This window comes from Felis catus, chromosome C1, assembly GCF_018350175.1.
Source record: "Felis catus isolate Fca126 chromosome C1, F.catus_Fca126_mat1.0, whole genome shotgun sequence".
NCBI lineage: Eukaryota > Metazoa > Chordata > Mammalia > Carnivora > Felidae > Felis > Felis catus.
In genome coordinates this window covers 27,381,357-27,405,775 of record NC_058375.1, presented here as the reverse complement: position 1 = coordinate 27,405,775, position 24,419 = coordinate 27,381,357, and the positions used below count along the sequence as shown (strand labels likewise).

The 24,419-nt window shown below is 41.2% G+C and overlaps 2 protein-coding genes across 5 annotated transcripts in view; both read left to right on the top strand.

The window, feature by feature from the left end:
- The window catches only part of CLSPN (claspin), a 70,415-nt gene extending 52,324 nt beyond the window's left edge, over positions 1–18,091 (top strand). For 2 of the 4 annotated variants that reach the window (XM_019836646.3, XM_011284735.4), the window contains exons 9-25: positions 1,419–1,610; positions 4,701–4,921; positions 5,868–6,046; positions 6,144–6,208; positions 6,779–6,978; positions 7,309–7,463; positions 8,047–8,273; positions 9,070–9,181; positions 10,791–10,878; positions 11,085–11,185; positions 13,947–14,111; positions 14,216–14,337; positions 14,581–14,708; positions 15,025–15,127; positions 15,851–15,933; positions 16,197–16,358; positions 16,667–18,091. In XM_019836646.3, the coding sequence (XP_019692205.2) occupies positions 1,419–1,610; positions 4,701–4,921; positions 5,868–6,046; positions 6,144–6,208; positions 6,779–6,978; positions 7,309–7,463; positions 8,047–8,273; positions 9,070–9,181; positions 10,791–10,878; positions 11,085–11,185; positions 13,947–14,111; positions 14,216–14,337; positions 14,581–14,708; positions 15,025–15,127; positions 15,851–15,933; positions 16,197–16,358; positions 16,667–16,777 (2,414 nt within the window). In that variant the 3' untranslated portion in view covers positions 16,778–18,091. Of the gene's footprint in view, positions 1–1,418; positions 1,611–4,700; positions 4,922–5,867; positions 6,047–6,143; positions 6,209–6,778; positions 6,979–7,308; positions 7,464–8,046; positions 8,274–9,069; positions 9,183–10,790; positions 10,879–11,084; positions 11,186–13,946; positions 14,112–14,215; positions 14,338–14,580; positions 14,709–15,024; positions 15,128–15,850; positions 15,934–16,196; positions 16,359–16,666 lie in introns of all 4 variants that reach the window. The other 2 variants (XM_045035537.1, XM_045035536.1) reach the window with 2 other exon arrangements.
- On the top strand, positions 9,207–9,922 carry LOC109502991 (ATP synthase F(0) complex subunit C1, mitochondrial-like). Its single transcript, XM_045035539.1, has one exon. It carries the CDS (start codon positions 9,463–9,465, stop codon positions 9,814–9,816), a length of 354 nt encoding a protein of 117 aa, XP_044891474.1. The 5' UTR covers positions 9,207–9,462; the 3' UTR covers positions 9,817–9,922.
- Positions 18,092–24,419: the final 6,328 nt, after the last annotated feature.

The following is a 24,419-nucleotide window of genomic DNA, read 5'->3' as shown; positions in this document are numbered from 1 at the left end:
ATGGTGCCCAGTAGCAGCTAGCTGAGGGAGAAAGGAGAAGGAAATTTTGAACTATGTAGCATTGGAGAAGAGGGGATAGAGCCCCTGTTGCCGTTTGACCACTGAACTTACCGCTCCTGGTATATGTATATTCCCCTGTGTATGCAAGTTGGGTGTGTGGTTCAGAGGCCACCTGTAAGTGGAATTTCCTTTCTGTTTATACTAGTATAACAGTTTCACCAACATGAGTTACGTCACTGACTGGATTGATTGCCATTTTTTTCCCCTTTTTAAATTGACCTTGCTCATATTTAGTAAGATTACTATTAAATAGTGAAATGTTCAAAATAGGAAAATTTTTAAAAAGAGGCTGAAACCTATGAAAAATTAAGCCATTGAATGATTGGTAATTATGGTGTTTGTTCCACCAGCATAATACTTTTTTTTTTTTTTTTTAAGAATTGCACACATTTAGAAATTTCAGTTGTAAATGTCTACCCTAAAATGATTTTTGAAGTATATTGAGGCAGAATAATTGCAACATTTCATTAGTTTGGGTTAAGCTACGTGAATTTGATATAGGTGTTAGTAGCAAAGGAGTTTTTGGTGTTTTGGGGCATTTTTCTTCCCCCTCCAACTTTGTTGAGCTTAAAAACTTAGCTTAAAAACTGATTCTTAACTGGAATCTTTTTTTTTTTTAATTTTAAATTTATTTATTTAAATTCAAGTTAGTTAACATACGGTGTAGTAGTGGTTTCAGGAGTGGAACCCAGTGATTCATCACTTACATATGACACCCAGTGCTCATCCCAATAAGTGCCCTCCTTAATGCCCATCACCTATTTAGCCCATCCCCCCCCCCCTTACCTCCTCTCTAGCAACCTTCAGTTTGTTCTCTGTATTTAAGAGTCTCTTATGGTTTGCCTCCCTGTTTTTATCTTATTTTTCCTTCCCTTCCCCTATGTTCATCTGTTGTGTTTCTTAAATTCCACATATGAGTGAAATCATGATATTTGTCTTTTTCTGCCTGACTTGTATTGCTTAGCATAATACATTCTAGTTCCATCCATGTTGTTGCAAATGGCAAGATTTCATTCTTTTTGATTGCCAAGTAATATTCCACTCTGTGTGTATATGTATGTATACATTGTGTGTGTGTGTGTACATTGCGTATACATGAAAATACACCCATATACACACCATATCTTTATCCATTCATCAGTCGATGGACATTTGGGCATTTTCCATAATTTGGCTATTGTTGATAACACTGCTATGAACATTGGGGTGCGTGTGCCCCTTTGAATCAACAGTTTTGTATCCTTTGGATAAATAACTAGTAGTGCAATTGCTGGGTCGTAGAGTAGTTCTATTCTTAACTGGAATCTTAAAGAGTTCAAGCATGGCACACTGACATACTGGTTGGTGTTTGGATCTAGAACTGGAAGCCTTGAAACAGCGTTTCTGGAAGCATGCTAATCCAGCAGTGAAACCCAGGGCTGGTCAGAAGATGAATGTGAACATCATAGTGAAAGGCGTGGGCACTGATGGAAAGGAAGAGCTAAAGGCAGATGTGGTACCTGTGACTTTGGCAGCTGAGAAGCTGGATGAAGCAAGCCACACAAAACCAGGTATTTGAGTTCATGTTTTCGTTTGCGTGCTTTATGCTTTGTACACTGGCAGGTCTTTATGGCTACCGAAGACCCTATAGTGAAAAGTTCTAGAATCTCTTTCCTTGGACAGTTTGAAGATTGGATAGCAGTACCTCTGGCATGACTCACATGTAGCATTGCTTAGATGTGGGAGGTGATAAGATGACTATTTCCAATAGTTTTTGTCTTATTAAAAAACAGTAAATATCTGTTGTAGAAAATATATAGAATAAAAAAAAAAAACTTCTATGATCCTCTATCAGAGACACCTTCTATAATTATATCGTGTATCCTTTTAATCTCTTTGCATGGGTGATATGTTTTTAAAAACAAACAGGCACCTGGGTGGCTCAGTCGGTTAAGCTTCTGACTTTGGCTCAGGTCATGATCTTGTGCTTTGTGAGTTTAAACCCCACATTGGGCTCTGTGCTAACAGCTCAGAGCCTGGAGCCCGCTTCAGATTCTTTCTCTCTCTCTCTCTCTCTCTCTCTCTCTCTCTCTCTCTCTGCTCTCCCTGACTTGTGCTCTGTCTCTCTCTCTCTCTCTCTCCCAAAAATAAACCTTAGGGGCGCCTGGGTGGCTCAGTCGGTTGGGCGGCTGACTTCAGCTCAGGTCATGACCTTGCGGTCCGTGAGTTCTAGCCCCGCGTCGGGCTCTGTGCTGACAGCTCAGAGCCTGGAGCCTGCTTCATATTCTGTGTCTCCCTCTCTCTGACCCTTCCCTGTTCATGCTCTGTCTCTCCCTGTCTCAAAAATAAATAAACGTTAAAAAAATTAAAAAAAAAAAAAAAACTTAAAAACATTAAAAAAAAATTTTTTTTTAACCTTTTGAGACAGAGGGAGACAGAGCATGAATGGGGGAGGGTCAGAGAGAGGGAGACACAGAATCTGAAACAGGCTCCAGGCTCTGAGCTGTCAGCACAGAGCCCGACGCGGGGCTCGAACTCACGGACTGCGACATCACGACCTGAGCCGAAGTCGGACGCTTAACCGACTGAGCCACCCAGGCGCCCCAAAAACATTTTTTTTAAACAAACAATAATGCAATCATATTGTACATTCTGCTTTGTAATCTGCTCTTTTGTTTTAACAATGTCTGTTGTTCCCAGATGTCTGTTGTACTTTGAAAGTACAAGTGACAGGGGCACCTGGGTGGCTCAGTCGGTTAAGCATCTGAGTTTGACTCAGATCATCATCTCATGGTTCTTGAGTGTGAGCCCCACATCGGGCCCTCTGCTGTCAGGGCAGAGTGCACTTCAGATCTTCTGTCTCCCTCTCTCTCTGCCCCTCTCCCCCTCATGCTGTCCCTCTCTCTCTCAAAACTAAACATTAAAAAAAAAAAGTATAAATAATATATCACATAGAAAATGGAGACACTGAGGAAAAAGTATGAAATGAAAAATTAGTCTTCATAAAGGCAACTGTTAATTTCTTGTGTGTCCTTGGAAGAAAATTCATATGCGTACACCATTATGGGTGTGGGCATGAGAGAGAGAGAGAGAGACACAGACAGACAGACAGACATTGGATACTTACTTTCTGCTAGGCATTGCTCTAGGTGCTTTACCGTGAATAACGTTAGTATTCTTATTTTATATAGGAGAAAACTGATATACAAAGAATTTAGACAACTTACTCAGGTTTGCACAGCTCATAAGTAGTAGAACCAGTAGCCTAATCCAGACCTCCTAACTTCAGAGTTCAGATACACATTATATTGCTTTTGAGTTTTTTAACAGCTGCATAATATTCCATTGTGAGACTGTAACATGATTCGTTTAACCATACTCCTGTTAATGGACATCTTGTTTATTCCAGTTGTTGTTATTTCATACAATGTTGCACCGTAGTATCAGATATATGTTGGTTTATTTGGATGCAGAATTCCTTATAGTGGAATCATTGAGTCAAATTTTGATATATATCATCCTGTTCTTCAAAATAGTTGCACCAATTTTTACTCTGAATCACAACATATGAGTTCCTGTTTCTTCCTGTTAATATGTCAAAAATGTTATCTCTTTGATTTATATCTCTCTCTTTTTTTTTATGTTTATTTATTTTTGAGACAGAGAGAGACAGAGCATGAACAGGGGAGGGTCAGAGAGAGGGAGACACAGAATCTGAAGCAGGCTCCAGGCTCCGAGCTGTCAGTAGAGCCCGACGCGGGGCTCAAACCCACAGACCGTGAGATCATAACCTGAGCTGGAGTCGAATGCTTTACCGACTGAGCCACCCAGGCGCCCTGATTTATATCTCTTTAATTAGAAATGAGACTAGGAGCATCTGGCTGGCTCAGTCAGTGGAGCACGTGACTCTTGATCTCGAGGTTGTGAGTTTAAGCTGCACGTTGGGTGTAGAGAGTACTTAAAAATAAAACCTTTAAGAAAGGAAAAAAGAAATGAGGTTAAGTGTTACTTTTAATTTGTTCACTAACCATGTATGTTCAATTTTTCTGTGAACTACCAGGTCATATTCTTTGCCCATTTTATTCTTGAGTTGTTTCTTTTTTTCTTTAAAAAATTTTTTTTAATGTTTATTTACTTTTGAGAGAGAGAGCATGAAAGCAGGGAGGGGCAGAGAAAGAGGGAGACAGATCAGAAGCAGGCTCTGTGCTTACAGCAGACAGCCTGATGCAGGGCTTGAACTCATGAACCGTGAGATCATGACCTGAGACAAAGTCAAAGCCAGATGCTTAACCGACTGAGCCACCCAGGTGCCCCTTCTTTTTTTCTTTAATATAGGTATATTTATCAAGGCTGTCCTTCATGGCTTCTGGGCCAGAGACTTTCAGAGTCCTACTCTTGCACCCCATTTTTGTCCTCTTTAATAACTTTTATAATCTCTGTGTAGCATATTATCTCAGAGTGTAGAACATAACTATGAAAAGTTCTCTTTAGTTCATAATAATCCTTATTCGTTAAGATAACACCCTCGAGTAATAAGGTCTTGGATTTTCCTTTTGGGATGTAACTGGAACACTCCTGGGGTTGTCTGAAGTGCACACTTCCGTTACTGCAATAGGTAGTTGGTCGTTATGTCTAAAGCATTTTCTCCTGTTTCTGTTCAGGTGAAAAGCTTCAGGTGCTGAAAGCTAAGCTGCAGGAAGCAATGAAACTCCGTAGGCTTGAGGAGCGCCGAAAGCGCCAAGCGTTATTTAAGTTAGATAATGAAGATGGATTTGAAGAAGAGGAAGAGGAGGAAGAAATGACAGATGAGTCTGAGGAAGATGGAGAAGAGGAGGAAGGAGATCTAGAGGAAGAAGAGGAGGAAGAAGAAGGCAGTCAGGAGGTTTCTGACAATTATTTCATTTTGTTATTTGTTTAGGATGGATAAGGGAAAGAGTAAATCAGATTTGAATAAGAGTAAGGTAAAGTAAGGTAAGCACATTCAATTGTATAAGAGATTTTAGGGCCAGAGATGGTGTAAGTAGCTCACAGGTACCGAAGTCTTCGCATTCAGTTCTGTTAGCACCTCTAGATACCTGCAGTTCACAGAGGCCTAGCCTTAGCTTCTACCTGTTAGTCTACTCACTGAAATAGAAGGCTAAAATGGAAATGGCTTTGTATTAATAGATGCCTTTATCTTTGACGTTTATTTAAGTTTTCTCTATTCAGAATGAAAAGCAGTCTCAACCTTGGTCAGGTTGAGGTCTGGAATAAATTCTCAGGCAGGCTGAGACCTTCCTGAGTTAATTTCTTTCTTGGTTGAGGAGGAAATTTATAAAAGGGCCTCTTGCCGTTGTTCTATACTATTGTCTTCTGCCTAGGGTAGATGATGACGAAGTTTTGGTAGTAGAAAAAAAGAAGACCCCCCCCCCTTGTTTGAACTCTGCAGTCATTTGAAAGACTTGGTTCATATTTACCCCTGGGTAAAGAAAAGAGGAAAGCAATGGCTGAACCAGGTAGCATATCATAGCCTATGTTTGGTTTAAGGCCACTAGTTGTCCTGCATTCTCAGGCTAGTTATTTAACCTCTCATTGCCTCAGTAAAATGATAATTCGGTCTTTTTTCAGTCTTGTAGCACTTTGGGGAGGGTAAAATGTAAAAAAGTACAAAAGAGCTCTAGAAGTATCAGGGAAAGTTATGTTAATGATGATGGTCAGACCAAGTCTCCTTTGGGTTTACCTTTTCAGATTTACGATGTGACCTATAACCAAGCAGCCATGCATGATGCTAACAACATATTTGCTTTTAAATTTTTTTACTTTGGTTTTGGGTGGCATGATTGATGAAGGTTGCAGAATTCCTTCTCAGTAATGAAGAAATAGAAACCAAAGATGAGAAAGAAATGGATAAAGAAAACAGTGATGACAGTAGTGAAATTGGCAAGTCAGTTGGCCTTCTCTCTGTCCCCAAACCTCTGTCATCTGATTCTACCTTACTTCTATTTAAGGACAACTCTTCCAAGATGGGGTAAGTAATTCTCTTTAGGGAAAGATAAGATTCCCTTAGGTTTGCCCCTCTTGTTAGAAGCAGAAGCAGATAAACAATTTACCTTCTTATTTTGTAGTTACTTTCCTAGTGAAGAAAAATCAGAAACAGATGAAATCTCAGGCAAAAGGCCTAGCAAACTGGGTAAGTAGTGACTCTTGTGCCGAACTTGACTTTTCTTAGCTCCTCTAGCTTTGATACTTAAGGACAATTCCATAAGATTCCATTTTTTTGAGCTCTAGTGGACTTCACTCTGTCTTACTTGTGGCAATGAAAGGAACTTATGAATTAGAACATTTTTCTTGATTCTGTTTTGGAAAACTTACATTCAGTTTCTTTGTTACTGACCATGGACACATACTAGGTCCTTAGTAGTGTGTGTTGAATGAGTGAACCATGAAACATTTCAATCATATGTAGATGAACAGAAGATGTATACGTGATTGGATAATGGAGAGAGTGATTATAGGCCTTAGGCAGGGTGAGACAAAGATGGGAACTTTCAGGGGTCACTTAGCTCAGAGTGATAAATCTTGATTGTATAATGCTATCTCAGTACTATAATTTACCTTCAACTTCATGTTTTAGAACATAGAACTTGAGAGATTTGCCTATGGATGTTACCTGATAGCTTTACATTCTCAATTCTTCTTCCTAAACAAATCCACCTTATTTCTGGAATCATGTACTTAAAAATGATTTCTCTTTCTTTAGATGAAGATGATTCATGCTCATTGCTAACAAAGGAGAGCAGCCACAATAGCAGCTTTGAGCTGATTGGCTCCACAATTCCGTCCTATCAGCCTTGCAACAGACAAACAGGCCGTGGGACCAGTTTTCTCCCCACAGCAGGAGGATTCAGATCTCCTTCCCCTGGGCTATTTCGAGCCAGTTTGGTCAGCTCAGCTTCTAAGGTAAGATGGTGATGGTTTTCTAATCTCCTCCCCCTTTTGCTTCCCACACTGCTAAATAAAGTGTGTCCAAGCCAACCAACTCCCACTACATTATGTATGTTCAATTTAAAGAATCCACCCCCTTTGTGTATTAAAAACAATCCTCATCCAATGTTCTTACATTCTTGAAGGTATTTTTCTTTATGCTTCCCTTGGCTATGCATTGTCCTCCTTAACTGCAATTGCCTTAGAGTAGATGAAATACTGCAAATAGCAACTTCTGTTGTTGTCATGACAGTGAATGACAATTATAAAATGTTTTGTTTTTGTTTGGTTTTGTTTTGGTGCCAGAGTTCAGGAAAGCTGTCTGAGCCTTCACTTCCCATAGAGGATTCCCAGGATCTGTATAACGCCTCCCCAGAGCCTAAGACACTTTTCCTGGGAGCAGGAGACTTCCAGTTCTGTTTAGAAGATGACACTCAGAGCCAACTGTTGGATGCAGATGGGTAGGTAGTTTTATGTTTCTGTGGGTGGGATGGTGCTGGGTACTGCTTAATTTTGTTTAAAAATAAAGTAAGCTTCTGTCACTCCATCTGTGCTTTCTCTTCTGAGAAAGAGAAGGTGTACAGACCATTAGTATTACATTCTGCAAGTCTGAAGAAAATCTCTCCAGAAAATAAAATGTAAATAGTCCTAGCTACCATTCTGATCCTTCGATCTCTGCTTTACTTGAAATGCACAGCTCCTGTAAGGGCATCAAATCTTCCTGTATCCATTCTGCTGCGTGTAGGCTTGTTGTGTGGAATTGAGAATGGAGACACCCATGGCACGTTACATGGACATAACACCAAGTTCTATTCTGGTGCTGTCTGAAGCCAAAAATTATCCTTTACCCTTACCTTTCGAATATCATTTATTCTTTAATTAAATTTCCTCCCATTTTAGATTATCCTAAGGCTTCAGTTTGAATCCTCTGTCTTCTGGTTTGGGATTCAGCTTCTAAGTTCAGTTTTAGAAACATCAAAATTTTTCACACACTACTTTGTTTTTTCCCTAGGGAATTTCTTATATTCTTCATTGTGCTTGTAGGTTCTTAAATGTTAGAAACCACAGGAATCAGTACCAGTCTCTGAAGCCTCGATTGCCATTGGCCAGTATGGATGAGAATGCCATGGATGCTAACATGGACGAACTATTGGATCTGTGCACTGGAAAGTTCACATCTCAAGCTGAAAAAACTCTGTCCAGGAAGAGCGATAAGAAAGAGAACCTGGAGGAACTTCTAAATCTTTGTTCAGGAAAATTCACTTCTCAGGGTAAATATCCAACAGAGTATCAGGCTCTCCCTAGCCAAATATCTTAAGTCAGTGTCCTTGAAAAGAAGCCTGTTACTCTTGGGTGAAAAGTTCACAGAAAACAGGGCTGTGATGGATTCTTACGTGCGGGTTGAATTCTTAGCTTCCTGATATTTAGAGCCCTTACTTTCTTAAGGTGGTAAAATGTCAACTTAAGACTGCTTTAGCTTTTGGTACACCTGGGTGGTTCATTTGGTTGAGTGTCCAACTCTTGATTTTGGCTCAAGTCATGATCTCACGGTTCGTGAGGTCTGGCTTTGTGTTGACAGGTTGCAGCCTGTTTGGGATTTGCTGTCTCTCCCTCTTTCTCTGCCCTTCCCCTGCTTGCATGTGTGCACTCTCTCTCTCTCTCTCTCTCAAAATAAATAAATAAACATTAAATAAAAAAAAGACTGCTCTAGCTTTTGCCATGTGATTTCTCATTTATGGCTAATATGTATGCAAAGCTTTGAACAGTGTTGGTGTGTAGTAGATTTCATATAAATGCTTACTTGTTTCCACCTGTATGCTCCTTTTTCCCCAATGCTAGAATGTTAGCTATGTGGGAGCTGGGAGTTTTGTTTTGTTCACTACTGTATCCCTGGTGCCTGGCATATAGTAAGTACTAAATAAGGATTTGTTGAATGAATGGATGGTGAGCTCTTTTTGGCAAGCTTACCTTATAACTGTATTGAGCTGGCATGTCTTTAGATGGCTGGGGAAAGAGGATAAAGCTGTTATTTCTTGGTGACAAATCTTTTTCATTGTTGTGATATAGATGCCTCTACTCTGGCTCCATCAGAGTTAAATAAGCAGGAAAAGGAGAACAGTTTGGGTGATCCCATGGAAGAAGCCCTTGCTCTTTGCTCAGGCTCTTTCCCCACAGACAGGTGAGTCTCAGTGATTGGAGGGAACTTCAGAAGGCCCAGTCGTCTGGTAAAATCCTGGGGTCCACAGTAATGAGTCATCTTAGGAGCTTCATATCCTGTCCGAGAGTCTTGCAGTGTGTTTGAGTCTTGTTTGCAAAGTAAGGAAATTACAGTGCTTTCATTTAGTTGGTGGAGAACAGGGTTAAAAAAGGCAAGCACAGAAACCTAAAGGTAAAGCTGGGAGGCAGACAGTGTAGACCACCGGGTGCTGCCTATTCTTCCAGCTCTGATCTGCTGTTGTAATGGGTCTAATCAGGCCTCTGTCTGCCTTCTCCTTGAGCAGGCCAGTGATCCCATCTACACAGTCATCCTACAGCAGCTCCCCACTCCAGGTTGCCCAGTGGGAGTTCCAGACCAGTGTTGTTTCCTGGGACATTGACACAGTAGCCAAGTTTATTGGTGCTGGGGCTGCCACAGTTAGTGTGGCTGGCTCAGGGGCTGGCACCAGAACGGCATTTGGCAGTTTGATCATTGGCTATGCCAGGAACCCATCTCTGAAGCAGCAGCCCTTCTATGCCATTCTGAGCTTTGGTGTGTCTGAGGGCATGGGGTTCTTCTGTCTGATAGTCGCTTTCCTCATCCTCTTCGCCATGTGAGGGTCCATGGGGGTCACCTACCTGTCCCTGCTGCTTTGACTTCAGGCCCTGCCTGGTGCTAAAAGTGTGCTAAGCTTTACCATTAAACAAAACATTTCTCTTTAAAAAAAAAAAAAAAAAAAAAAAGACAAGAATAAGCACATGAAAGTGTTCAACACTGATATTTAGGGAAATGCAAATCAAAACCACAATAAGATACTACCTCACATGCATTAGATGGCTACTGTTAAAAAAAAACACCAACCACAAAATAAGAAGTATTTGTGAGGATATGGAGATATTGGAGCCCTTACCCACTGCTGGTAGGAATATAAAATGTTGAAGCTGTTATGGAAATCAGAATGGCATTTCCTCAAAAAACTAAAAATAGAATATGATCCAGCAATTCCAAGTATATTCACAAAAGAAGTGAAAATCGGGTCTCAAGTATTTGTACACCCATGTTCACAGTAGCATTATTCATAATAGTAAAAAAATGGAGATATCCCAAATGGACAAACAAAATGTGGTGGACACACACAGGAATATTATTCAACCTTAAAAAGGAAGGAAATTCTGACACATGGGGCAACATGGATGAATCCTGAGGATATTATGGTAATTGAAATAAGCCAGTCCCCAAAATACAAATATTGTAGGATTCCACTTACATGAGGTACTTAGAGTTGTCAAATTCATAGAGGCAGGAAGTAGAAGGGTTGGATGCCAGTTGGTGAGGGGAGGGAAGAGTGGAGAATTGTTGATTAAAGGGCATAGAGTTTCAGTTTTGAAAGATGAAAGGAGTTTTGGATGTTGGTTGGACAACAATGGGATTATGTTGTATGTTTTATTACAATTAAATTTGGCAAAGTATCTTATTTCCTATTTCTTAGAGATTGTTGGTGCTAATAAAATATTTTCAGTTCCTAAGTTGGCTGACTTCTTATTGTTTGGTTCCAACATCTTATTTATTAATTTCTTGATTTGCATTTTAGGGAAGAAGAAGAAGAAGAAGAAGGGGAAGAGGAAGAATTTGGAGACTTTCGGCTTGTCCCAAATGATAATGAGTTTGATAGCGATGAGGTGAGTTTGAAGGGTACAAAGTAATCATAACTGAACTCCATGTATTGCTGCTGTTTTTTTTTCTAGTCTGAGTTCTTGAGAATTCTGTTGGTCATGTTAGCAGAAGCAGTTTCCTAGAATGAGACATTTGGGCAGAAATTTATAAATCCTGTTTTAGTTGAGGTTATTCTGTTTAACTTTGTGTGTGATACTCTATGATTTTTCAGGATGAACGCAGTAACTCTGATAATGAACATCTGGCACTGGAAGACCATGAAGATGATGATGAAGAGCTCCTAAAACAGTCTGAGAAGTTGAAAAGGCAAATGTAGGTGTTCTGTCCATTCCTTCCATTGCTAGAGAAAGTTCTAACAGTTAAATTGTAGCTTGCCACTGTTTTACCTATGTTTGCTTGGTTGTATTGCTTTTAGGCATTAACACAGATTAAATAAAACCCATTCATGTGATACCACTTGAGTATTCAGAGATGGTTATGTACTCCTTAGTGATTTCTATACTAAATATCTCTAGTTCCTACTGCTATTTCTCACATGACATTGCTTCTAGACTCCTCATGTACTGGGTATTCTCTTTATCCTCAGGTGTGTTCTGACTACTGCTGTATGTAGTGCTACAACCACATCCCTTGTTCTGGATGCATACTGCTTGTAAAGAAACCAGGGATTGTAAGAGCTGAGTCACGGTAGATCCTGAGGATCTAGTAGACAGCTAAAATTCCTGGGTCTTTTTTTTCCTCTGAATTACTGTCATTTCAGGTTTTCCTCATTCTAGTCTTGGGTAAATGGGTTCCCTGTTTATTTTTTTTAATGTTTTGCTGTTCTGATCATGAAAGTAAACCATTTATTTTATTTAAAAGAATACAAAAAGATATAAATAAAAAGTCATCTGTGTTCACCATCCAGAATATTTAATGAAAGTTGATGGTAGTTATTGCTTTGTAGCCATTTTTATGCGTATATTTTCATATAGTTGATATCTGCAATTTTTTTATGTATAATTTTTCATCTTTTTTCCCCACTTAGGATAAACATAAGCATTTTCCCATGATGTTAAAAATTTTATAAAGACCATTTTAATAGGTAATCAGTATTATATTGTATGTGGATGACTTTTGGAATTCACATACAGGATATCATATTGATCCCTACTAGATTTAATTATTGTTTCTAGCCCATCATTCCATTCTATTAAGGTCAGTTTGGGGTTCTAATTTCTCACCTGTCAAGTTAACTATCTCATACAGCTTTGGGTCATCTATAGATTTTTCTACAGCAGTGGTTCTTTTTTTTTTTTTTTTTAATGTTTATTTTTGAGAGAGAGAGAGAGGCAGAGTGTGAGTGGGGGAGGAGCAAAAAGAGAGGGAGACACAGAATTCGAAGCAGGCTCCAGGCTCTGAGCTGTTCACAGAGTCTGACGCGGGGCTTGAACTCATGAACCACGAGATCATGACCTGAGCCAAAGGTTAGTCAGATGCTTAACTGACTGAGCCACCCAGGCACCCCTAAATTTTTTTATGTTTATTATTTTTGAGAGAGAGAGAGAGAAAGAGAGAGACAGAATGTAAGCGGGGGAGGGGCAGAGAAAGAAGGAGACACAGAATAGGAAGCAGGCTCGAGCCCAATGTGGGGCTTGAACTCACGAACCGGAGGATCATGACCTGAGCTGAGGTTGGACACTTAACTGACTGAGCCACCCAGGTGCCCCTAAGGTGGTTGTTCTTAAACCTTATTTAACTGTAGAGTCCTTTGTTCAAATGAAATCTTAGAAAGACAGCTCAAAGTTGAACAGCCCAAAGTGGGTAGATGGGAAGATTGGGGAACTTAGTGTCTGGTAGCCCTTGAAGGAATTCCCTAGGAAGCCTAGGATTTAGAGAAATTCAGCTTAAAAAAAAAATAACATAAGTCTTTAATAAAAATCAGCCTTCAGGGCGCTTGGGTGGTTCAGTCAGTTAAGTGTCCGACTCTTGACTTTGACCTGGGTCATGATCTCATAGTTCGAGAGTTTGAGCCCTGCATCAGGCTCTGTGCTGACAGCTTGGAGCCTAGAGCCTGCTTTGGATTCTGTGTCTTCCTCTCTCTCTCTCTCTCTCTCTCTCTCTCTCTCTCTCTCTCTCTCTCTGCCCCTCTCCTGCTTGCTCTCTATCGCTCTTAAAATAAATAAAAATAAACTTAAAAAAAATTAACCTTCAGAAAGCCATCAAACTTCTGACACTCATGACTGTAGATGGCAGTACTTTGAACCCAAAGTGAAAGCAGATTTGTTCTCAATGGGAACTGAAGTCACAAAAACTTACTAGTAGTGGCTTTGCTTACCAGTAACTCTGAGCCTCAGTCATGTCTCTAACTCGGGGGTCAAGATGTGGTAGCTGTAAGAGATCCCAATCTATTACCTTTCTATTCCATACCATCTCTAGACTGTCTCCTAACACTGGTGAGTTTAAATACAGAACAGAATGATCCAAACTTTCCAGCAGTTATGTTTCAAATGTATAGAGGAGATTGGGAGTTCTGGCTTTAAAGAACCTGATTGAATCCAGGCTCTGCTGCCTCCTAGCTATGTGACTTTGGGTAATTTATTTACTCTCTGAATCTCAATTCATTCAACTGCAAATTAAAGGAAATAAAAGTGCTCCCTCCTGAGATAATGCTATGACGCTTGTAAAGCACAGTTATTGGCACACAGTATATATTAAATGATAGACTTTAAGTATTATCAAAATGTATTATTATAAATTTAAGCTTATTATTAGAAGTGGCTCTGTGTTCTGCTTTTCTCATTACATCCATAATCTGTGTATGTATTCATTGTTGCATTTTCTTAAATTTTTTTTAATGTTTATTTTTTTGAGAGGGAGAGACAGAGTATGAGCAGGGGAGGGGCAGAGAGAGAGGGAAACACAGAATATGAAGCAGGTTCCAGGCTCTGAGCTGTCAGCACAGAGCCTGATGTGGGGCTCGAACTCACGAACCGTGAGATCATGACCTGAGCAGAAGTTGGACACTAAACTGACTGAACCACCCAGGCGCCCCTCATTATTGCATTTTCTAATCTTTGAAATTATTTTCTAGGAGATTGAAGAAATACCTGGAGGACGAGGCAGAAGTGTCAGGGAGTGATGTGGGAAGTGAAGATGAGTATGATGGGGAAGATATTGATGAATATGAACAGGAAGAAATTGATGAAGTACTTCCTTCTGATGAGGAGCTGCAGAATCAAATCAAGAAAATACACATGTCAGTATCCCAACAGGTCCTTCTGAGTAATGGGATGTTTCTTAAGTCAGGCCCTACGATCAGCCAGAGTGGTCCTGGTTTTGTACACTATATTTTTCCCGCAGGAAAACGATGTTGGATGATGATAAGCGACAGCTACGTTTATACCAGGAGAGGTACCTTGCTGATGGGGATCTGCACAGTGATGGTCCTGGACGAATGAGGAAATTCCGATGGAAAAACATAGGTATCTTGGATGTTGCTGTTAGAAATAAATGGTACAATGTACATGTTTGTCCAGTTTAAGACTGTGAGTGGAAATCAAAACTGTAGCAGTCTATTGTGGAGGACCTGGCTAGAACTTACTTTCTATTAGTGAATGGGACGAGCTTGTATTGGTATATGGTAAATGATGAGTGCATTTGTGTCTGTCTGGCACCTTATCCTATGGGGATTGCAGAATGCTGATAGCCTTAACTGTTTGCTTTAGATGATGCTTCCCAGATGGACTTGTTCCACAGAGACTCTGATGATGATCAGATTGAAGAGCAGCTTGATGAGACAGAAGCCCATTGGAGGAAGGAAAGAATTGAAAGAGAGCAGTGGCTTCGAGACCAGGTAGGAAGTCTGCAGGAAAGTCGCCTATTCTGACTCTATAAGGAGGAAAAGACCCACTCACCTCGCTTGTCAGGATAGTTTTGAAATCTTGGGCAACTAACTTATTGCTGTCCCTTTTAATACTTGAATTTTCTTTTATGCTTTGAGAAGATTACCATGGGTAGTTCAATTCATGTTTGTTTGTCCAATATCTGTTTTTTGTCTAAATCAACAAAGGTTACAAAAAGGAAAACGAATGATATCCCAGGTCCAGGCTATGCTAAATATTTCTGGAAGTGGTAGACTTCTTTTATTGTTGTCTGATTTTTATTTTCAGGCACAGCAGGGGAAAATTGCAGCTGAAGAAGAAGAAATTGGGGAAGACAGTCAGTTTATGATGCTAGCCAAGAAAGTTACAGCCAAAGCACTACAGAAAAATGGTGAGCTCTTGGTCCTCCTCTGTGTCCAGCCCCCTGGATTGTTGGTGTTGGAGCCTTGGAAGTGACTCCAACCTTTAGGGGCTGTTGCAGCTCAGGCATGGGCCTTTGTCCAATACTGTCTTAAAGAGGCACCTCAGGGATGGGAAAGACAGTGTTCTTGGATCTTAGACTATTTGACAGTGGACATTGTACTTCTGAGTACATGTATCTGGTTTTACTTTATCTTCTAAGGCAGCTCAGAGTAGGAATTCTGGCTTTTTTTTTTTTTATTAATTTTTTTTTTTTTAATGTTTATTTATTTTTGAGAGAGAGAGACAGAGTGCGATCAAGAGAGGGGCAGAGAGGGAGACACAGAATCCAAAGCAGTCTCCAGGCTCTGAGCTGTCAGCACAGAGCCTGATGCGGGGCTTGAACTCCTGAATGGTGAGATCATGACCTGAACCAAAGTCAGACACTTAACTGACTGAGCCACCCAGGCGCCCTCAGAGCTGAGGCTTTTAAAGACTATTCCGTACTTTTGTCACTCTTGTTTTTTCTTATTACTGTTAATGATTTGTCGATATCCAACTTGGTTGTCTGTCTTCTTGGAGCCACTTAATATAGTTTAAAGTCACCATTATAAAATAATCAGAGTTCCGAAGCTTTAGTTTAGTTACAGGTTTCTTAGCTTGTTTAATTTACCTAGCTTTGCCCAGAACAAGCCTCTCTGTCTTTTCTTTTCAGCCAATCGCACTGTGGTTATTCAAGAACCAAAGTCTTTACTCAGAAATCCTTTTGAAGCCATCAGGCCAGAAAGTGCTCACCAGGTTGGTTGGGGACTTTGTTAACCTGATGTCATAATCTGCAAGTTTATATAGGTCCCGGTCAGGCTAAGGGAATACTCTATCGTCAAGGGGAGGGAGGTGGCTACAGGAAATGAAAGTAGATGTCAAAGGAGTTTGCTGTTCCTTTTCTCCTTGGTGGGGTAGGAATATGTCCCCTCAAGACGTGGGGGAGGCAGGGAAGGACTGACTTCTCATTCTTTCCTTGACACTTGGGATTTGATGCCAAACGACTCTTCTCTCTTCAGCTGAAGACAGGCTCACTGCTAAACCAGCCCAAAGCCGTGCTTCAGAAACTGGCTGCCCTCTCTGACCTCAACCCCAGTGCGCCCCGAAATTTAAGAAACTTTGTCTTCCACACACTTTCTCCTGTTAAGGCTGAGGCAGCGAAGGAATCATCTAAGCCTCAGGTAGGGAATTTGAGGACTTGTTTGGTGGCTCTCCACAGCAAGATTTATTTATTTATTTTTAAATAGAAAATATAGATATTTCTGACTTAAAGGCTTATGCTGCAGGGTTAATCTTGCACTCCCCATAAGGTACAAGAGGACTGCTACCCCCAGTAGGTAATCAGCTTTGAAACTTTCCTGGAAAGTTTATATTTCTTTCTTTTTTTCTAAACATCCATGATTTAACTATGAGTTCCTAAAGAGCTAATTGAAGGTAAGTACTTGTATGAGGGTCTTGAGCTGATCCTGATTCTTTCTCTGCTCTCTAGGTAAGGAGAAAGGGTCCATCTTTAATGACATCCCCTTCACCTAAGCGCCTCAAAACAGATGATAGTACTTCAGGATTGAAGCAAAGCATCTTCAGATACTTGGAAAGCTAACACCATCAGGGTTGATGGCACCTATGTTGAGACTGCTTGAGAAGTTTCTGGCATTGAAGGTTGGAATCGATGTTCATGTGGATGATCCCTGCCCCCCTTCCTTCATAATCAGTGCATTAAGATTATGGACAGAGATTCCAGTTCTTTCCACTGCATGGCTCTGGACATCTTTTTCCTTTCTTAGTATTATTTCCTGGGTTAGCCACTAATCTTAATTCTGCAGTGTTTACAACAATAACTCATGGGTACTTGGGTGAAGGCTCACTTCCTCCATTATATATTTGACATTTTGTTCTAGCAGCCTCCTGGGTTGATAGGGGTGGTTAGAGGAGGTTAGGTGTGAAAGGTGTGGTTAGAGGAGGAGAAGGAGAAGAAAAAATGTGTCATTACAGAAAAAAACAGAAAACAGTGAATGTTGACACCAGAATGAATCCTTCACACACTAAGACGTGTACCACGGTGACCTGGACTCTATGAAAGAGAGCCTTTTTAGAGGACCTGGGAACTAATAGATGGGCTTTATATTTGTCTTGCCCCTTCTATTTTCCTGCATGCATCTTCCCTAGGCAGCTTCAACTTGTCAATTAACATTTGCTTCCCTTATAATAAGGACTCAGTTGGTCCCCAGTCAGAAAGATCTTGGCCCTAATTTTCTGGACTACAAGGATAAAGATAAAGGGTTACACCCAGTGTCTGTCCACATTACATATCTGATGGGGAGTGCAGAGCTCTCTCCTGGGACTAAATTCTCAACGTGCAACAATGTTGCTCAAGGACCTCCCTTCTCATCGTGACACACACAAAAATATAACTATTATTTATCACATTCAGCTGGGTTTATTACATTGCCCTGACCAGAGGACACTTTAATCTGTCATTACTTATTTAGAAAGAAGACCACTATGGAGTTTATAATCAAAATATTGTTGAACGTAACTCCCCCCACTCCCAATTTTCCCTGCAAAATCATGAGGCTCTTAGAACTTTAGGCAGATCTTTTCCCCCCTTAGAACTGAGTGTCACTGCTGCTTTGGAAAAACGTCCCATGTGAATACTGTGGTTTCAGTGACAGGAGCTGGACTTGAGAAATTGGATGAATTGTGCCAGTTTTTTATTGGCAAATGGGAAACACCAATTTAATTGCTGGAATTAGGGTATAGGTTTTCTACAATTGTCTTTAATATACAAGATGCTGACTTTGAGAGAATTTGTATATTTGTAATCTTTTAATGGGGAAAATGTATATAAAGATGTTTTAATATGTATGTAGTGTTTCAATAAATCTCAATGCCTGAAGGCAGGGTTTGCCATCCAGATTGGGTGCTCATTCTTAGGTCAGTCCCTGTGTAATATCGAGGAGCATTGTTTTCAGGCTGCCTCCCTCGCAGGGAAGCCCTCTGGGTCTAGAGAGAGAGGCTGGGCAGTTGTCCCTCCCTGACCTCTCAGCTTAATTGATCATATTCACTCCCAAAGTGGTTTGGGTTCAGTACAGGTAAAGAGACTTTACATACATGGTACCTGTTGTTATAGCCCTCTGATTGGCAGCTGTGGGTCCAAAATGAGAGTTAATGCCCCTCCCTTTGAGCTTTTTTTTTTTTTTTTTTTCAACATTTATTTATTTTTGGGACAGAGAGAGACAGAGCATGAACGGGGGAGGGGCAGAGAGAGGGAGACACAGAATTGGAAACAGGCTCCAGGCTCTGAGCCATCAGCCCGGAGCCTGACGCGGGGCTCGAACTCACGGACCGTGAGATCATGACCTGGCTGAAGTCGGACGCTTAACCGACTGTGCCACCTAGGCGCCCCATTTTTTTTTTTTTTTTTTTTTTTTTTTTTAAGAGAGAGCGAACACATGAGTCGGGGAGAGGGGCGGAAGAAGGGAGAGAGAATCTCAAGGAGGCTCCATGCTCAGTGCAGAGCCTGACATAGGGCTTGATCCCACGACTCTGGGATCATGACCTGAGCCAAAATCAAGAGTTAAGATGCTCAACCACTGAACTGACTGAGGCACGCAGGCGCACCCCTTTGAGCTCTTTAAACAGTGCCCAAGACAGGTAGCCTTTGCCTTGCAAAAGAACTGGGAAGGAGGGCTAGGTATTTCTCCCCTCTTGCTTTCTCATATCCTTTTTTGGGGAGGAGAGATGAAGAGGGTTGGAATTGATTGACCACTGAGGATAAGAAAAGCAGTGCACAAGAAATCTAGCGTATGGTTTCTGTTCTAGGCTCTGGAAAGAAAGCACTCTTTGGAGAAAGAAAAGTTGAGTCTTAATCACTAGGTGACTTTTTCCCATGCCAGTATAGTTGTTTAAGGCAAACTAAGTCTTGACCTTGCTAACAAGATTGGAGCAGAGAGTTGCAAACTGACCCGTATGCTTTTGCCCAAAACATTGAGCCATCAGCTTCAGCTATGTTCTAATGAAACCCCAGGGCCTGCTGTTATAGCTCCTGCTAGCACTCAGCTCAACTAGCTTGGAAATGGCATACCTGGAGGGGTGAGAGCCCATGCATCTGTGAGATAGATATGCTCAATGTCAGCCCTTTTGCCTCCTAGTTCCACACCATGGGGTAGGGACACATGGCATTTACTTCACGTAAACAGGTCTTTGATCTCACTAATTCAGTCTACAGTTGCACAAACCATTCTAGGGCCTCTTCCATAAAGCATCAGGTTCTGTTCACCAAAGCACCATAGGGACAAGCTGCTCAGCTCCCTGTGCAATCCCTTCATCTCAACTGCTCCATAAACTGTACCCTTTGAGAATTTCTAATGGTTCAAACTGGACATTTTTGGTCTTTGTCTCCTGTACTTGTTTAATAACTCATGGGGCTTCCCGTCTTCAGACTTGTTTACCTAAGGATAGGGGAGAGTATTTCTGGGAAGAGTGTCATGCTATCTGATTATATCATATTTGAGATGGTATTCTGTCTTCTGCCTTGCATTCTTTTTTTGTTTTTTGTTCTTTTTAGTGTAGATTTTATTTTTAAATAATTTTTACACCCAACGTAGAGTTCGAACTTACAACCCCGAGATCAAGAGGCACATGCTCTACCGACTGAGCCAGCCAGATGCCCCTCTACTCATTCCTTGACACATGGCCTGGAATGTAGTGTTGCCTGGTAAAGGTTGAATGAATACTAATACCACACCTTTCAGAGCCTCCATTTATGTGTATAAAATGAGAATAGTAATTCATGCCTGTCTCAGAGTTGCTGTGAGGCTTAAGTTGGAAAATATGTGAACGTATTATGCCAAGTGCTACTCTGCAAGCATAAATATGAAATTCCCGTTGTCACAATCATAATGTAGACAACTCGTTAAAAGGCCCATTGTCTCATAAGCATCTCAAATGTGTGATCTTAAAAAGCATCTTAAAAATGTGATCTTCCTTGGGGTGCCTGGCTGGCTCAGTCAATGGAGTATGCAACTTTTGATCTTGGGATTGTGAGTTTGAGCTCCACGTTGGGCCCAGAGCTTACTTTAAGGGGGAAAAATGTGATCTTCCTTCCTTCTAAAAATCTGCTCTTACTCCAGCATTCCTCATTCAGTAAAAGGTACTTCATAAACCCAGTCACTCAGGCTAGAAACCTAAAAGGCATTCTTTTTTTTTTATTAAGTTCTAAAAATTCTATTTCATTTTATCATTCCTTCAAATCTGAGTTGAAAAGATTTTCTTTTTAGTTGTTGTAATTGACATATAACATATTAGTTTTAGATATACATGATAATGATTTGATATTTGTATATATTGTGAAATGATCACCATAGTAAGTCTAGTTAACATCTATGACCACACATAGTTACAAATTTTTTTTTTTGTGATAAGAACTTCTATGATCTACTCTCTTGGAAACTTTGAAGTATGCAATACCATATCATTGACTATAATCACCATGCTGAATATTACATGTCCGTGACTTATTTAATTTATAAGGCTGTTCTTTTTTTTTTTTTTTTTTTTTAATGTTTGTTTATTTTGAGAGAGAGAGGGCATGTGTGAGAGCTAGGGAGGGGCAGAGAGAGAATCTCAAGCAGGTTCCGCCCTGGGATCATGACCTGTGCCAAAATCAAAAGTTGGACACTTAACTGACTGAGCCACCCAGGTGGCCCCCCCAACACACACACCCTTTCTTAAGATTTTATTTTTAGGGGCGCCTGGGTGGCCTATTCGGTTAAGCATCTGACTTCGGCTCAGGTCATGATCTCGCGATTCATGAATTGGAGCCTTGCATTGGGCTCTGTGCTGACAGCTCAGAGCCTGGAGCCTGCTTCAGATTCTGTGTCTCCCTCTCTCTCTGCCCCTCCCCCTTTCACACTCTGTCTCTGTGTCTCAAAAATAAATAAACGTAAAAAAAATTTTTTAGATTTTATTTTTAAATAATCTCTACATCCAACGTGGAATTTGAACTCATAACCCCAAGATCAGGAGTCACGTGTTCCACCAACTGAGCCAGACGGGCACCCCTATAAGGGCATTCTTGATATCTCCTTCCTTCCAAAACCAACTCCTGTTATTTCTACTTCCAAATTGCACCTTGAATCACCTCTCTTCCGGCTTTGTAGCCAATGCCCTATTCCAAGTTTCCATAATTCTTGCCAGGGTACTGTGGTAGCCTCCTGATCTCTCTCCTAGTTTTGCTCCCCTTCCACTCAATCTATGCACAGCAGCCAGAGGGTAACCTTGGTATAAACATAAATTGGAGGATGCCATGTCCTCATTTAAAATCTTTCGATGTCTTCCATTGCATTCGGAATGAAGTTCAAGCCTACAAGGCCCTCTGTGATATAGCTTTGTTTCTCAATCTCCTTTCCACTCTTCTTCCACATCAGGGCCTTCCAGAGTGTTCTTCCTTTTTCCTGGCATGCCCTTCTCTCCACACTTCATCTTTGTCTGGCTAATGTATAAATCTCCAGGTGTTAGCTTAGATCTAACTTCCCCTGAGAAGCCTTCCATTACCACCCCTTTTTTAATCAGTTTACCTCTGCTAGTTTTCCTTTTCTTTTGGATCTTTTATCACAGTTTGTCACCTTAATGTTTGTTTAGGTCTGCCTCCCCCATTAGACTAAATTCTGTAAAAACAGAGACCATATCTGTTTTGTCAAAAAATGGAAAGAGGTACCTGGCTGGCTCACTCCATAAAGCATGCAACTTTTGATCTTAGCATTGTGAGTTCAAGCCCCATGTTAGGTGTAGATATTAGTTAAAATCTTTAGGGGCACCTGGTGGCTCAGTCGGTTGAGTCTCATGGCTTGTGAGTTTAAGCCCTGCATTGGGCTTTCTGCTGTCAGCGTAGAGCCCACTTTGGATCCTCCCTTCCCCTGCTTGAGCTCTCTCTCAAAAATAAACACTTAAAAAATAATAATAAATAATAAAATCTTAAAAAAAAAAAAAAGCATAGGTGGTGCCATACCTGGCATATAGAATTACTCAACAACTACTTACTGAGCAAGGAGTGATTTGAAGCCTGGAAGAGCTAATCGTGAAAAGCTTGGAGCTGAACTGCATACAAAGAAGCTTTTCAGTGTGGGATAGAATAGAGATGATAGCTGTGTGAAACCATAAATCCTTGTTCTGCAGCTTACAAGTGGCATGACCTTAGATAATTCATTCTCTGAACTTTTTTCCTCAACTGGAAAATGAGGCCAGAGTGAAATGGCTTGATCTAGCTCACAGGATTGTGGTTAGGATCAGAGGTACAAATTAATGTGAAATGGTTGAGTACATGTAAGAGACTGCACTAATGCCCACTAGCCCACTGCTGAGGATGGGGTGAGGCTCATGCCTCATTATGATCTGCTGAGTGGGGAGAAGTCAAGCCTTGCCAGAGCCACCAGCCCATGCTGCCTGGGTTGGCTCTATGCTGGGACCGGTGGGAGTGGTTGGGATGGAAGCCAGCTGTGTACCTGGACACTCGCAGCAAGCTGGGGAAATAGGCATGGCTTTATGGACAGCTGGTGTCACCTCAGACTTTACCTTTTGAGATGTAGGTGCTGATCTCTGTCCCTAGTAGTTGTATTGTCTGTCTGTACTATCCACGTCCTTCCCGTCCCCTCTTCCTGTCCTCTCTTCTCTCACCTTAAAGGTTTTCATTTTCAGTTTATTGATCTAGTTCTTCCCTGTGGTGGGATACATAATGGGAAGAGGGGATTTGAAGTAGCTACAGCCTAAGGGTGATCAGAGGAAGCTATGGGGCTGAACACCTGGGTTCTTTCCCTTCATTTCAAAAAGAACCACAGTCTGTTGTTCTTGAAGGCTGGTGGGCTCTGGGTGGGGGTGAAGAGGCAGCTCCCAGCTGCAGGCTGGGGAATCGCTGGGCCCAGTCTAAGGGGTGGAAAGTGCTAGGGCAGGGCTGGGAGTGAGTCATGGTACATGTTTTTCAAACCCTGTCTTTCTCTCAGAAGCTGAGGAAAGGAAAAAAGCTGACTGCCCACCCCCTCTTTGTTTGTCTTGTCTAATTTAACTTATGTTATTTATCAAAAAGACAGGTTATTTGGAAAACCAGATGGACCCAGGCAAAAATCATCTGTATTTTCCAAATGTGAAAAATTAGGTTCTGGGGGCCCAGGAGGAAAGGCGTGTGTGTGTGTGTGTGTGTGTGTGTGGCTGGGAGGGGGTGAGGAGTATTGAGGGTACTTTGTTTCTCTGTAGTCAGACCCAGAAATTGCTCCATGATACCAAACTTCTCCCTCCCCACCTCATTTTCCTTCAAGTTCTTTATGACTGGAATCTAAATGAGAAAACTAAAATCTTTATGTTGCTGGCTGGGAGTGCTCAGAGAACTCTCAACAATGAGAACCTGTCAGGGCTGTAATAGAACAGCAGCTGACAACTTTCTCTATCTCTCCAACCCTTACCTCCTACAAAATTGGGTTAGTGAGAGGTACAGGGTACCGAGAGGTTTTAGGAGCAGAAACCTCCAACTCTTGTCCCTTTAAGGTTATCCCCACATGATCACGCAGATCGGGAAGTTAGACATTAGGGGTAGAAGTCAGCCTTTCATGACTTTCTAATTATCAGATGGCCTAAGAACACTGGGGATTAAGAGTGGTCTATCCTTTAAATATCCAGGGAAGGAGGTAGTTCTGTAGCTACAACCAGGAATTTTTAAAGCCCATACTTCTGTTACCTCTGGGGAGAAACGCTGTTAGAAAGGAATTCAAACAAGAGGCCATGAAAGCAGGATTCCATGTGATAGAGAAAATACTCTGGCTAAAAGCAGAGAGAGAGAGCCATTTCTCTACATATACACATGCACACACACAGAACAGAGCCAAGACCCTTTGTGGCCCGAAGAACCCTTGACAGCAGCAATAGCACTTGTCCCATTGTGTCAGTTTTTAAAGTGTTGCTGGACTGTGAAAGCCACTTAATAACTTGATCTCATAATCTGAATAATCTAAGTTAATACTAGCTTCACAGTTGTGAGGATTAAGAAAGAAAACCATTTGTAAAGTGTCTCCCTCCAGGCCTGGCACTGGTAAACTTCAGTGAATGTTTGTTGAATGAATGAACCCATGAATTCAAGCATTAAGGCTCCCTTGACCATTTCCAAAGATCAGTTGCTTGAATAACAGACCTGTGGGCTGTCCCTACTGGGTCTGGAACCTGAGGCATGATCTAACCGTGCCACTCACTTAACACAA

What these genes read in the sequence shown, in the direction of transcription:
- LOC109502991 (XM_045035539.1), top strand. Translation starts at nt 9,463, where the DNA reads ATGGGTCTAATCAGGCCTCTGTCTGCCTTCTCCTTGAGCAGGCCAGTG.